This window comes from Hevea brasiliensis, chromosome 13 (assembly GCF_030052815.1).
Source record: "Hevea brasiliensis isolate MT/VB/25A 57/8 chromosome 13, ASM3005281v1, whole genome shotgun sequence".
Lineage (NCBI taxonomy): Eukaryota > Viridiplantae > Streptophyta > Magnoliopsida > Malpighiales > Euphorbiaceae > Hevea > Hevea brasiliensis.
The window spans coordinates 86,451,381-86,466,951 of NC_079505.1; the positions used below are offsets into that span (position 1 = coordinate 86,451,381).

Genomic DNA, 15,571 nt, shown 5'->3' on the forward strand with positions numbered 1-15,571 from the left:
CTTTTGTTTTCAGAAAATATACCCACACCATCCGAGAGTAATCATCAATCAAGGTCATGAAGTACCCGGTACCACTCTTAAAAGGAATTCTGTTAGGACCCCATAGATCTGAGTGGATATAATCCACCATTCCTCTGGTCTTGCGTACTGCCTTTTTATCGAACTTCACCCTGGTCTATTTACCAAACACATAGTATTCACAAAAGTCTATAGATTCTATTTTCTGCTCGTCCAATTGCTTAACACAGATAATCCTCTTTCACTCTTATGACCAAGACGCATATGCTACAATTAAGTCTGATTCTGATTATTACTAGCGGATGCTACTGCAGCTTCCCCTGAAACTGTACTGCCCTGAAGAAAATACAATCCTGAAACCAAACTGCTCTTCACGAGTACCATATAGCCCCTACACACTTTGAGAACTCCATTCTCTACATGGTATCTGAATCCATGAGAGTCAAGTGTCCCAAGAGAAATCAAGTTTCTCTTTAGTCATGGAACATGCCAACACTCTATAGTTCTAACAATGCCATTCAAACATTCTCAATTTAATGTTACCAATTCTTTCAACAGATAATGCACAATCATTGCTCATAAACACCTTGCCACTCATTTGTTTGTAAGTGATAAACTAGTTTCTGTGTGGACACATGTTATAAGTAGCACTAGTTTTTGTCCATGATCTGAACTCACGGATAAAATTTCTCTAGCACTGTTATCACCATCAAAATCAATAAAACTATCAACCATATTCGCAGAACTTTTTGGTTGCTTTCCCTTTTTTATTTTTCAACTTGGGACAGTCTCTCCTGTAGTGGCCTTGCTCCCCGCACTCAAAACAGTTGACTTTTTTCATTCTTGACTTAGATCCAGCCTTAGATTTCTTCCTGCTGGAAGAACCCTCCCTTGAATGTATTCTTCCCCTGCTCACCAGACCTTCCCCCTCAAATCTTTCTCTATTATCTGGAAATTTCTTTTTCAACTCTTTCGATTTTAGAGAATTACTAACATCGTCTAGTGAAATATTGTCTTTCCCATACAACAGGTTATCAACAAAAGTTTCATAGGAGGGTGGCAAAGAACATAACACAATAAGGGCCTGATCCTCACTATCAATCTCAATATCAATATTCTTCAGGTCCATAGTGATTGAATTGAATTAATCCAGATATTCTTTAATGGGCGTACCTTCACTTATTCTCATATTGTAAAGCCTTTTCTTCAAATACAGGCGGTTGGTCAGCGATTTGGCAGAGTACAACTCTTCTAATTTCTTCCATGCCACAGATGCTAAGCTTTCACCAGCAATCTCGTGTAGGACATTATTAGTTAGGCTCATAAAAATCGCACTCAAGGCTCTTTCCTTTAGATAAACCTTCTCCGCCTCTTTCATACCTTCTGGAAAGTTATCCTCGATTTCTTTTCATAGACCTTGTAGGATCAAGGAAGATTTAAAATCTTCCATAGACTGAAACTCGATCCACCATCATACTTCTCCATCTCATACTTCGTTGAAGACGACGCCATCTGTAAATCCTAGGTTTTGTGCCCATAGTTCTGATATCAGTTTGTTATAATAAGCACGCAAATCTAAGGCGCACACACAAATCACACAATCGCACAATATTGAAAATAGAAGAAAAATAACACAAGATTTAACGTTGTTCAACCATAAGGTCTACGTCCACAGAAGTTCCACTATGATGAAAAGAGCAAGATACAATCAATCAAAATTCTCAAACCCTAATCCCAGTGTGTTTCCCGAATATCTCACAACTCTACCGCAAAATGTAGAATATTACAATATTTATACTAGTTCATACCGCGGGGGTGTTTCTCTCGCACCTCCAAGGAGATTAGTAGTAGGCTTCGAGTCTGGGCCTATCGGCCCATACCCTCCTCTACCACCAAAGATCTCACTTTTTATCCCAATTGAGTTGCAACGCGAAACTTTTAGACTGTGTCACAATTCAAATCCATAAAATTTTATTCAAAATTTTAAGCCACAAAAAATAACAAAATCATTTTCAAAACAGTCATATTTCAAAATTTTAGTTTCAATTAGAGTTTAAAAGAAAAAGAATAGAAGTTCAATTTGAATTAATAGTCTTGTGTTTACTAATTAAATTTGATGAGAGAGAGAGAGAGAGAGAGAGAGAGAGAGAGAGAGAGAGAGAGAGATAATGCTCTCGACTTTTTCTTACTCCCTGAGACTAAGATCTCTTTTGCTTTGTCGCGTTCGACTACCTTCCTTTGTCCCTGGGAACGAGGGAAGGCCACCCTCCCCTTGTTGGTTCAGTGGGTCTTTCTTCTCCACTGGTGGATTAAGTTGCAGATAGTTTTTCATCTGGAAGGCTAACGATGATGCTGGGTGTTGTGGTCATTTCTTGTATGTTATTCTTTTATTGGCTTGTTGTATTGTTATTATAGGTCTAGTGGGGCTTAAAGGAGGAGTCTTTGTCGATCTGCTTCGACTGGAGGTATGCTTGTCCATTTGAGCATTGAGTAGACTTGGCTAGCGGAAGTTCTGCTGCTAGATAGGAAGACATAGCATCTATAGGATTTGAAGAATTGGCTGAGAGAGTGCCGCCGCCCTGACTTAAAGAGATTGAGACATTGGTGTGGGTCCAACTCTTGCTCCGCTTCTTCCACTGTGTGGTGTAGATCTTAGCTCTCTTGGTTCCTCTAGCCCCATGACCTTTGTTTTATACACAGTGACAATGGGTTCTAGTTGGTTGCTTCATCAGTACTGCTGGGTTGGTCGTGCCTCTGTCTATTGTCAGCGCTCTTGGCTGAGAGGTACTAAAAATATGGTGCAAAAGTTTTTGGGGGTCCTCTAACTCGAATCCTCTCCCAATTAAGGATTCTGTTGATCTGGGTTGGACCTTATTGTAAGATTTATGACTTTTTAAAAGCCATCTGATGAAAATAAATAATAATAATAATAAATTGAATTTAATTGATATATTTTATCGACTTCACTCATGCCACCCCAACATTTTCTTTAAAAAATATTATTATCTTTATAGTAGTGTACAACTTATGCAATATGAATAATTTGGAATATAGTACATACATAGTAAATATTAATGTTTTTCACTAGTGCGGGTTGATGCTCCATTCATATAAATTTGAGGTACTGGTGGATGGGAATCAGCTTTCTAGTTGCCGTGCAGGTGGGGACACTATGTTTCCAATGTGGCATCCTATAGCATAAAATAAGCCCTTCAATTGTCAATCCGAAAAAGTAAGTGGCATCATATTTTGACATACCTTGGATTGCATATGAGGTGTGCAATTTCTTTGCAACTTGTGTGTCAGCCACCAGTGTTCTGCCCTGTAGTTCACGCAGATGCCTTCAAGATTGCTCCTGCCTGCCTTGCCATATCAGCAGGCCAGAGACCGTACAATACGAAGGTTTTTGAGATGGGGAACAGCAGTCGTAGACATTGTTTGGGTTGCATTTCTTTTTTACGACACTCCCCTACAACTTCACCTCTCAAACTTACCACTCAATAAAGCTCCTCTTTTTTTTATAGTCAAAAGACACCCCATTCATATAAAAAACCTTTATCAATGTTTATATTATGAAATGGGGTCTCTTTTGACTATAAAAAAAATGGGGTGTCTCTTAAGAAATTGTTCTGCTTTTTATATGAATGGGGCATAATAGTTTTCCTTTTTTTAAAAAAAAAAAAAAAAAGTTTCACGAAAGCCAAACTTTCAACAATGCTTTATATATATATATATATATATATATATATATATATATATATATATATATATATATATATATATATATTCTCTCATAGAGGCGATCCAAACTTTTATTTTCCCTGGTATTGAGAAGAATCTGAAGATCATAAGTATCAAGGAAAGGAGCCCACTAGAAAGCCCAAATTTAGATTGTTTGAATCTGGAGTATAGGGTGCGGAAGAGTCCATCCTGATGTCCAGATTTACACCGAGCCTTGGGCCAAGACGAAGCAGCATTGGCCGGCTCTCAATGACGCATTCTTGTATTTAAACTATGTTTATTTCGTGAAAAATGATTTACACATGAAAATTATTTTTTTATAAAAATATATTTTAAAAAATAATTTTTTATTTAATTATAATATTAAATTAATAATATATTTATATTATATATATATAAATATTTTTATATTTTAATAAATTTATTAAAATTTAAAATGAAAATAACTATCTTTTGAATGAATGAAGTTATTTTTTTTATTAAAAAAATATTTTTTGTTAGTATATTTTTTAATGTTTTAAATACTAAAAAAATATAAAAATATATATATTTTTTATGAAATAAAAAGAGAATTAATCAAAATTTTGAATGGTTCTCGTCTTTAAGATGCAGTACACTGTTGGGAACAATTTTTGTGGACAAACTAACTTCAGTTTCTACATTCCATTTGAAACTACAAAAAAGAACTGAGATGTTTATTCTCATTAAAATATTTCAAATATATATGTAGCAAGCGGTATGCATATTCAAGGGAATGGAATCAAGATTTTGTGGAAATCCAATTTTTAATCATGCGTAATCTTTAAGCGACCTCAATATTTTATAAACTCAATATTAAATTTCAAGCTTCAAGTTTCAACTTTCTTCATCTGATATTTAAATGGCTTAGGCTCTACGCGGCCAGGCAGTGGTTGGGTCCTTTAAACCATGAGATCCAATCCCATAATTATGACAAAGAACCTCCAACAACCCTTATTTGTTTTATTTGTCTCCTCTTTGATCCAAAATATTCAGCATCAATTTATATCATTTGCATCAGCAAAAAAAATATACTATATATACACATTGATCAACATTAACACAATTCACTTTGAAATTAAACATTGATCATTACCTACTCTGCACTCCCGAGTCTCAACGATAGGCATTAAACATGCCAGAAAGCAATACTATGGACATTCCTTCTTCCGATTATCAACCTCTCATTGTTTCTAATCCTGATGGAACCTATACGCGTCTCGTGCAACTGCCAACGGTCCCTGCCTCACCTGATCCCAACAAATCCACCTACCCGGTCGTCACCAAGGACATACCTGTTAATCCCACTAACCGAACTTGGTTCCGGATTTATCTTCCCCGCCGTGCGCTTGATTCTTCCTCCACCACCAACAAGCTCCCTCTCATAGTTTACTATCATGGTGGTGGCTTTATTTTCTTGAGTGCAGCTTCTAATATGGTACATGATTTTTGCTTAACAATGTCTGAACAACTCGATGCCATTGTAATCTCCGTTGATTACCGCCTAGCTCCAGAAAACCGTCTTCCGGCAGCTTATGAGGACGCCATTGAAGCGCTGCACTTTATCAGTAATAGCGAAGAAGATTGGTTGAGGAAATTTACTGATTTATCGAGCTGTTTTTTGATGGGCACTAGTGCAGGTGGTAATATTGCATACCAGGCAGGGCTACGAGCATGCGAGCAAGTTCACAAGTTGGAACCCTTGAAGATCAAGGGCTTGATACTGCACCATCCATATTTTGGGGGGTTAGAGAGAACCGCGTCGGAGCTGAAAATGGTGAAGGACCCAATTTTGCCACTGCCTGGAAATGACCTCATGTGGGAATTGTCATTGCCAGTCGGAGCAGACCGGGATCATAAATATTCTAATCCAATGGCTGGGCGTGGGTCAAACATGTTTGAACTTGTTCGGGCAATCGGATTACGGGTTCTAGTGACGGCTTGTCATGGGGATCCGTTGATTGACCGCCAGGTGGAGTTTGCCAAAATGTTGGAGGAGAAGGGTGTAGGGACTGTGGCCCACTTTGGTGAAGGTTGCCATAGCGTGGAGTTAATTGACCGGTCTAAGGCTGAGTCTCTGGTTCTGGCCATTAAAGATTTCATGTTTTAATTTTTAGGAAAGAATATTAGGTCTCTCATATTTTACATGACACTCAATTTATTTTTTTACGAGGAAAAGAGAATTACTTTTATATGTATCGGTAATATTTTATAATTTTTTAATTTTTAATAGTCTATTTACTCTAAGAAATTTATGTTAAAGAGAATATCATAAATTTGTACAAATTAATACACCAGAAAAATCCCAAAAAATAAATGGAATCATCCACCAATGCAAGTCATTATTTGTACTAATATCTTTATAATAAGATTGTTGTCGGTTCAAACAGTGCAAACAATCATGCGATATTCTAATCGTTAGTTAAGTTAAATTCTTCGCCCTCACTTGATAAACTCATAAATCCAACAACACATAAGCCTGTGTCTTTATTAGCTAATTTTTCTTGTATTTGTAAACTTTCTCTTAGTGTAATTTCATGACGAAGGATTTTATCAATTCCGTACTGTGAAGGCCCCAGCAATTTTTCATGAATTTCGCTTCAATTTGACCGTTATTGTCTCATTTAACTACCATCTCCCTCTGGACTGAGCACCGTTTGCCCACAGTCCATGATAGCGGCAATGGCCTGCTTGCAGAAGGTTGACGTTGATAAACTTCTGGATTTGAAGATCGTTGGTGTCATATTTCACCGTCCATTCTTTCGTGGGTCCATTCAATAACCCACTGTTGCCGCTTTATGGATTAATAGGTCCAGTGTTCTAGAAGAAGGCTCTCATTTCTTCTCTGCGTCTGGCCTAGAGCTATTTCCGGTCTTATTTGGTTGTAATCATTTTGCCCATTTATTCTTAAAGACCTCATCTTTCAACAATCGATAATCAACAATCAAGTTGATGGTCTAGAGTAGCTAGTGAAGCAATTAAACACTATTAATAATCAATTTCGTTTTTTGTCTTCATAAGAGCTCAGAAAGGGATGGCCTGTGTGTACAGTAAATAGGCCTCGTTTCTTTGATAGATCTTATGACTAGTGCACGTTCAACCTAACTTGGCTCAAACTTCACATTTTTGTTTGCAATCATGAATCCATCTAAATGGTTCACGTGCTTTCTATTAGGGCTATTTGGGTCCTATTTAATTTGAATTCTTATTGAAAAGAATTAGAATTAAATTAAATATTGTTTAATTTTTTCAATATTTTTATTTAATTCCATTTTAATTCTTTATTTTTTAGTTTCAATTTGATTATTTTCTGAAATACTTTTATATAAATTCTATCAAGAATAGTCACACCTAAATTATTATTTAAATTTTAAAATTAATTGTCATTTGAAATATATGAAACCTTTTATATATATTTTTCTTTCATAATACGTACATTATTAAATTAGTATAAATTATATAAAATTACTTATTATAATAACTTATATTATATTATATTAATATAAATAATTAATAACTATTAATTAAAACTTAGATTTAGTCTGCAAATTAAATTCGTATCAATTAAATAAAAATACTAATATTTACTTATAAATAATCTTATTAACACCATCAAGATAAGAAACTAATTCTAATCAAATTATTCAAATTTATTAATATGCAATTTTTAATACAAATAAAAGATATATATATATATATATATATATATTAATTTGGATTCAATTGTCAAATATGGGTCTGTTGTTTCTATTGCCATGCTCCATTGAAATTACATGAAGTTTCCATGTAACCCGTGAAACATATTTATCAAAATAAAAAGGTACTACGCCTACCAGCTAATTCAATGGCGACCCTTCACCAACCATTAAGGCCTTCTCCATCAGTTAGGCATTTATAACTGAGTTGATGCACAACACAAGAGTTCACACTCACAATATCCTCTAACCACATTCTTCCGATCCAAAACCATTACAAGCAATCATTATGTCAACTCAAACTTCACCGGAAAATCTCACCATCGATCCCTACAAGCACCTCCGCATCATCCCTCTCTCTGATGGCACCATTACTCGCTTACCAGAAATTACAAACTTATTGCCCAGACCTCAACACCCTATTCCTATCCTCACCAAAGACATCACCATTAATCAATCAAATAACACATGGGCCCGGATATTCCTACCCCAACAAACACTAGATTACACTTCCTCCCACACCAAGCTTCCTCTTATTGTTTGGTTCCACGGAGGAGGGTTCATACTTTTCAGCGCAGCTTCAACCTTTTTTCACGATTATTGTGCAAGCCTTGCTATTGAGCTCACTGCTGTTGTCGTTTCCATAGAGTATCGCCTCGCCCCCGAGCACCGTCTTCCAGCTGCCTATGAGGACGCTGTGGAGGCATTACACTGGATTAAATCAAGCCCTGATGAGTGGTTGAGAGACTTTGCTGATCTCAGAAAATGTTTCCTTATGGGGGCTAGCGCCGGCGCTAATATAGCTTACCATGCTGGACTACGAGTAGCTGAGACAGTCGAACATCTAGAGCCCTTAAAGATTGAAGGGCTAATATTGCACCAACCCTTCTTCGGTGGGTCAAAGAGGACTGAATCGGAATTGAGGATGATGAACGATCCCATTTTACCACTTTGTTCCAATGATCTGATGTGGGAATTAGCTTTGCCAATTGGTGCTGACCGTGATCATGAGTTTTGCAATCCAACGGTGAAGGGAGATTCAAAGGCGCTGACTAAAATGAGGCAGTTAGGGTGGAGGATCTTCGTTCATTGGGGTGATAGAGATCCTCTGATGGATCGTCAAGTTTTGTTGGTAAAAATGCTAAGAGAGAAAGGTTTAGTAGTTGTGAATCATTCTTCGGAGGGACATTTTCATGGGGTAGAGTTAGTTGAGCCCTCCAAATGCACGGGCCTGTATGTGGCTTACAAAAGTTTTATATCATCTTCAGTGCTTGCCTAGGCTGTGATATACTCCTTCTCTATCTCTAATAAGTTCGTGTAACAGTTATTTAAAAAAAAAAAAAAAAAGGACATAATCATTAATCAGCATTTTCCCTTGTTATTTGCTTCCAGCTATACGTGTCATGGAACTAAGAGTAATCCAAGGTATTACAGTAATAGCATCAGAAAAAAAAATAATATTAAGCGTATTTATTAATGCATTATTCAGTAATTTATTAATGGATTGTATTTATTACTGTAACTGTATTTATTAACACATGGATGTTGAATTTAATTTCTTAATTTCTTTATGAAATTAAAAAAAATAAAAAATTCAATTTCTTAATTTTGGAGTTAAATTTTTTGATTTAGCACAAAGTTTCTTGATTTCATTGATTTTTAGATTAAATTGATATTAAATTAAAAATTTTAAATTAATTTAAATAAAAAAGTTGAAAATAACTAAATTAAATATCTCAAATCCTTTGCTTATATTTAAAAAAATATAAAAAAAAAACTTATCAAAATTAATTTGTTTATTATGACTCAAATTATAAATATTTAAATTTTTCATATTTTATATATAGATTCCATCGTAAATATTATACCTTGAATTTTCAATTTTAATTTTTTTTCTCTTTTAAAAAAAATCTTAACTGTATATACTATGTTTATTTTTTTTTTTTTAACTGAGTTTTGTATGAATCCAACACTTAGATATGGAGTATTACCTAATTTATAAAACGAGTCTATGGCAAAAATTTCTCCATTTTGTCATGTTCGCAGTCAAAGCCTACAGGGTTATGCAATGAATTCAGAAATGTAGGATTACTCTACCCCGCCGAGCCAGTCCACTGATATCGGCAACGATGTCCTACTCTCCACCAACCCTGATGGCACCGTCGGCCCAAAGTTGAAACCTAAACCTTTTGCCAACGACCGCAGCTACATCTAACCCACTTCGGTTCTGCCTAGCATTCGATTCAAATCGAATCGAATCAAATTGATAAAATCAAATTATTATATTTTAAAAATTAAATTGAATCAAGCTGTATAAAAAATCAAACTGAACCAAAGCGTTCTAATTCAGTTCGATTTGGGTCAAATTGATTGGTTTTTGAATTTTAATTAATTTTTTTATTTAGATTTAATTTTCAAGTTATTTAGTTTAATTTTGACATTAATTTGAATATAAAATTAAATAATTTATATATATAATAATACATATAATATATAAATTTCTTATAAAAATAAAATAATTTAAAAATTAATAAAATAATTCAATTTGATTTGGTTCAATTAATTTTTTTCTCTTTAAAATTAAATTGAACGAAAATAATTAAAATTTTTAAAATTAAAAATAAATTAAATTAAATTAAATTAAATTATTTTAAAAATTAAATTAAATTATCAAATTAAAACGATTTAGTTTGAGTTATATAATTTAAATTACACAGTGCTCACCCCCTAATTCTGTCCAAGGTCCCTATCAATCGTAAAAAACAACACTTGGGCCCGCATATTCCCACACCGCCAAGCCCTTGACTCAAGCTTTACCGTTAAACTATCCCCCTCATACTAACTTCAACGGTGGAGGGTGGTTTGTTTTCTTGAGTGCAGCCACTACAATTTTTAATGAATTTTTATTCGTTCATTGCCGCTGAACTCCCTTTCAAAGTTGTGCCCGTTGATTGTGGCCTTGGTTGTTGCTAACGTGAGAGAACACACACACACACACACACACACACACACATATATATATATATATATATATATATATATATATATATATATATATATATATATAAAATGTGATATTTTTAAGAAAATATTATGTGAAATTTTTTTTAAATTTATCATATATCATATTTTATAATAATTTTTTTATATATTTTTATAATAATTATTATTTAATTTTTTTTTATTTTTTTAATTATTAATATTATTTATAATTTTATTTTAATATTTATGATTTAAATTATTATTTTTTTAAATATAATTTTTAAAAATTAAGATCTCTTGTGATTAAATGTAATATTTAAAATTTATTTATATTATTTTTTTATAAATTTATTTATGTAAAAATATTATTTACCACATATCACCCTTTGTAATAATAATAATAATAATAATAATAATAATAATAATAATAATAATAATAAAATGTAAGTGATGATTATTAATTTAAAAAAAAATTGATCATTAATTTATGATCTCATAATCAACTATCATATAATTTAATTAATTTTAAATTATTTTTATATATTTAATAAATATTTTTATTATATTTTATATTTTTTTATTATGAAATTTTTATTAAAAATTTTGAAAAATAAAAAGTATAATTTATATAAAAATTATAAAAATAAAATGTAGAGATTTGACTTATTTATAATTAGCATGTTATGTTAATAATTTAATATGCTTTTTATTTTATTTTTCTATGATTAATTAATGCTTATTATTATTATCATTATGGCCAATTTATAGCAATTGAATTCAAATGACTAAATAAATGGAAAATATTTTATTATTATAAAAATTAAATTTAAATACTTTTATTATCACCTTTTAATTAAATAATATTTAATTATAAAATTAAATTTTTATTTAAATGATTTCCTTTCTATCAAATCTTTTTCTTTATTTATTTTATTTTTTTATTATTTCTTTGAAAAATTATTAGTTATTATTCTAAAAAATTATTTATTTAAATATACTTTATTAATATTTATTGAATTACTAATTTTTTTTATAAATTTCTTATTTAATATTTATTAAACTTTTTAATATTTTATTTTATTATAATTATATATCAAATGCAATTATAATTAATATTTTAATTATCCATATTTTATTATTATCAATTTTCAACAGAATTATTTTTAAATTTTAATTAAATATATGAATTTTTATGAATAAATTATCCCTTAACTATATATTTATATAGATATAAAATTTCAAAAATATATTACAAATATGATTATATCGAAAATTTAACTATAAGTAAGGATAATTAAAAAAATAAAGTTACAATATTAAAATTATAGGATTTGTCTTTTGAAAAAAGGAATATACTTTTAACATTTATTATATTAATTAAAAATTATGATATTTTAAATTTTTAATTTTTATGAAATGTATTTATCTTATATCATAAGTTTATGTAAAACTATAATTATTTTTGTGAAAGAATTATTTTATAAAAAATATATTAGATTAATAAAAAAAATATATATACTTTATAAAAAATTAAAGATACAGTATTTTTAAAAAATAATATAATAAAATATTATTTTTAATTAATAATAATATTATATATTTTCAATATTATTAAAATTAAATAATTCAATTCATTATTAGTAATTTAATATATTATTTTTATTATATTAATAACAAAAAAAATTACATTTATATATTTTTTAAATAACATTATTTTCTAATTAATCTAATATATTTTCTGTAATTTAAAAAAGATATCAATTTACATAAATTAAAATAAAATATAAAAATTTCATGAAATTTAAATTATTCATTGAATAAAGTAATTTTATTATATTTTAAATGAAGTAATGATAGAAATTATTATTAATATATATAAAAAGAATAAAATACGTATTTTAATTAATTACATTATAAATTAATTAAAATTTTATTATTATAATAAATAAAAATTTAAATAAATTAAATTAAATAAGAGAAAAATTTTAATTAAAAATTAATTTAATAATAATAATTTATCTTATTTAAAATATAATTAAAAATTAAATTAAAAAATAAAATTATAAATTATCTCTATATAATATGAACATTATACTAATTATAAAATATTCTTAAAGCATTAAAAATTAATGCTCGTTTTATTTATAGAAGGAGCTGGTAGAAGGAAAGAGCGTGAAAATCGAGTCTCATTATGGCGAGGGAGGATGTCATGGGCTTGAAATTATGGAGCCCAGCAGAGGGAGGACACTGCTTGATGCTATAGAAAAAATTGTGGAGCCTCCAAGTCCAACGTATATAGTTGCCTGAAATGATGGGCTGAGACATTGCCGAGTTGGTGATTGGATTTTCCTTTTTTTGTAATTAAAATAAGGAATCGCACGAGTAAAATAATATGATGTTGTGTTGTTGCTTTGTCGCGATTATTGGCATTAACACAATGCAAATATTTTGTTTGGTTTTTTCATTTTTTAAGCAAAACCCATTTGTTGGTATTCTTTCACCTTTAAAAGGTGTAGTGATGGATGAGAAAATTTTCAAATTTAATTCTTTTTTATTTATATATTTTAAAATTTTATAGTAAAAGCCATTGCAAAAAAGTGGTTATCTCTCGTTATATAATTTACTAATTATTATTTAATTTATTATATTTCTTTAAAATAAAAAAAAAGATGGCTTTATTAGGATTGGCTTTTCTTTTTCTTTATAATTCAGTTAATAAGGGCTTTCCGGCCCTAGATGAAAAAACAGGCACAACGTTGTTTCAAAAATACCCAATAATCCCCCCAAAATAGAAAACATGAAAGGTGGGGCAACGTAGCAAGACAATAGCAAGTATCAGCAGAGCATGATCGATTGAAGACTAGATCCACATCGAATTAAGAGGGAGAGACAAGTTATGAAAGGAAGAAAATAACTTTCCTGTGTAACGCATCCATGGATGGATATTGTTTAGTGGAATTGAATTTCAGCTCACAGTACAGGAATGAATCTTCCGACGGGTTATACCTATTGGTTCAGGAAAAGGTGTTTTGCTCTTGCTCACGTGAAATTGCGTTTCAGCCACCGAAATAAATTTGGATTGTCGTTTCTAGAAAACCTTCAGTGCTCTCACACTTACTGTGCACTATCATTCTAACTTATATGAGTCAATACGACAATAACTCAACTACATGAATAACCACATATGGCAAAAATTCTCTGAAAATATCATCCTCTAGCATTATTATTAACCTTCATTTTCATCTATCATGTTTAATAAGCAAGCATTCGTGATACAGAAGTTTTATGTTAAATACTAATGTCGTTTTCAAATTAATTAATTAGTTAATTAAATCATTTGTCATCTTTAATATTCTTTTATATTATATGGCGAATGCTTATCCAGTCTTTATTTATTTTTAAGAATCTCTGTGAATTTCTATATTTACATTGGAATTACCATTGCTGTAGTGGTTTTGAGGGAAAGAAGATAAGAGATGTAATATCTCTATCTCTCTATGTACATTTCAATATGCAGCCAAGAGAGAAGACAAGGAAATAGAAGAAATAAGATTTTGTGTCTAATTAAATAGCCATTGTTGTGTGTTCGACATCCTGGCACGTAATTATGGAAGAAGGGATATCTTATATAAAATATATAGTAAAATATCACTTAATTGTTTAGAAAGAGACTAGGTATCCCAACTCAATCTGATTATGCTCTTTGTCACCAAGTGGTCCTAATATAATGCGTCTAAATTAGCCAACTCGAGCAAACCAAAAGTGACCTAATCTTGCAAGTAACGGTGGGTTATTATTTATTATATCGTGCAATAAACAACAAGGGGAACTAGGGTTTTCACTGTTGCATACGTTTGTCTTATACGCAATGAAAACTAGAAGATTTAAAACAGGGCAGCAAACACAAAAATTTGGAGTAGTCCTAGGGCTAGGCCTAGTTGATAAAGACCTACATGAAAAAGATAAATCATTAAAGCATTGATTGGGCTAATTAAAAAGGGAGTGGGCTTGTCAAAAATAATTATATGGGAAATCGTTTGAACTGTTGCTTTGTTGTTTTTGGTATTTGTTTATGAGGAGAGTTTTGTTAGTATTCATGTTGGCTTTATTATCTCTTTCACTTACTTCTTATTCAACATGATAACGACACATTTACCCATAAAAACAAACCCAGTTTGTCCATACCAAAATCCAAAACAAAAAAAAAAAATAGTGTTGCATGGGAAGCACTGGATAGAGACCCCTCATGTGCATTGGTCCCAACATATGATGTGAATCTACCACGCCATGATTGAAGAGCCGCTATACAATCATGGTAGATTTCAGGGCTTTTGATTCATACAGGGTGAGCTCTACTGTTGGAAACATCAAAAATTTTCCTCCTTTGTTTAAGTCCATCATCCTCTGTACATGTTTATTTTTTTGGTTAACGTCCTATGTTGCCCATTAAATTCGACAAAACCAACAACTCCTTTGAGTTTTTGTTTTAATTTCTTCATCCATTAATTGTAGAAGATAAAAGTTTTGAATAATATAATAATGGTTATTGAGACCAACTAGCTAGCTATTAGAAAGCAATTAAAAATTGAAGAAATTAATGATTGAGGATTCATGTGATTGGTGGGAGAAGTAAATAATTTGACAATCATGCAAAGCAATTGAAAGAGTGAAGAGATTAGGTAAGTGTGAAGAATTAAGAAAAAGATTAAAACAAGAAAGGCGTCAAAAATATATGGAGGGAAAACAGATCGATAAGGGGGAGGGAGAGCAGGTGATGAGGTGGGTATCCATGAAAGAAATCCTAAGAAGTGTCGTATAGCTGCGAGGGAATAGTTTGCTGGGAAAAAAATGTTCCTTATTGGAGTTGGATTAGAGAGTGGTGCCAGGACAAACAACAAATGTTTCCACGTGATGCGGGCCTTTTGGAAGAGAGCACGGGAATGACACTGTCATTGTCCTTACAGACAATTTATTTCTCTACTTTATTTTCACTCTTAATACTTGATTATTTTCTTTTTTATTATATTTTGAAATTCTTATAAAAGTTTAAATCTTTAATTTCTGCTACTAATCCAATGACTAAAACTTTAATAAAATTCAAATTTCATTCTTGCCAA

At 31.0% G+C, this 15,571-nt stretch overlaps 2 protein-coding genes across 2 annotated transcripts; both read left to right on the forward strand.

Annotated features, from left to right (window-relative positions):
- Nucleotides 1–4,684: 4,684 nt before the first annotated feature.
- LOC110664414 (carboxylesterase 1) lies at nucleotides 4,685–5,971 on the forward strand. Its single transcript, XM_021824091.2, has one exon. It carries the CDS (start codon nucleotides 4,913–4,915, stop codon nucleotides 5,885–5,887), a length of 975 nt encoding a protein of 324 aa, XP_021679783.2. The 5' UTR covers nucleotides 4,685–4,912; the 3' UTR covers nucleotides 5,888–5,971.
- A 1,679-nt stretch (nucleotides 5,972–7,650) lies between these two features.
- LOC110664415 (carboxylesterase 1) lies at nucleotides 7,651–8,853 on the forward strand. The gene has a single exon (XM_021824092.2). It carries the CDS (start codon nucleotides 7,762–7,764, stop codon nucleotides 8,749–8,751), a length of 990 nt encoding a protein of 329 aa, XP_021679784.2. The 5' UTR covers nucleotides 7,651–7,761; the 3' UTR covers nucleotides 8,752–8,853.
- The last annotated feature ends 6,718 nt before the right edge of the window (nucleotides 8,854–15,571 follow it).

What these genes read in the sequence shown, in the direction of transcription:
- LOC110664414 (XM_021824091.2), top strand. Translation starts at nt 4,913, where the DNA reads ATGCCAGAAAGCAATACTATGGACATTCCTTCTTCCGATTATCAACCT.
- LOC110664415 (XM_021824092.2), top strand. Translation starts at nt 7,762, where the DNA reads ATGTCAACTCAAACTTCACCGGAAAATCTCACCATCGATCCCTACAAG.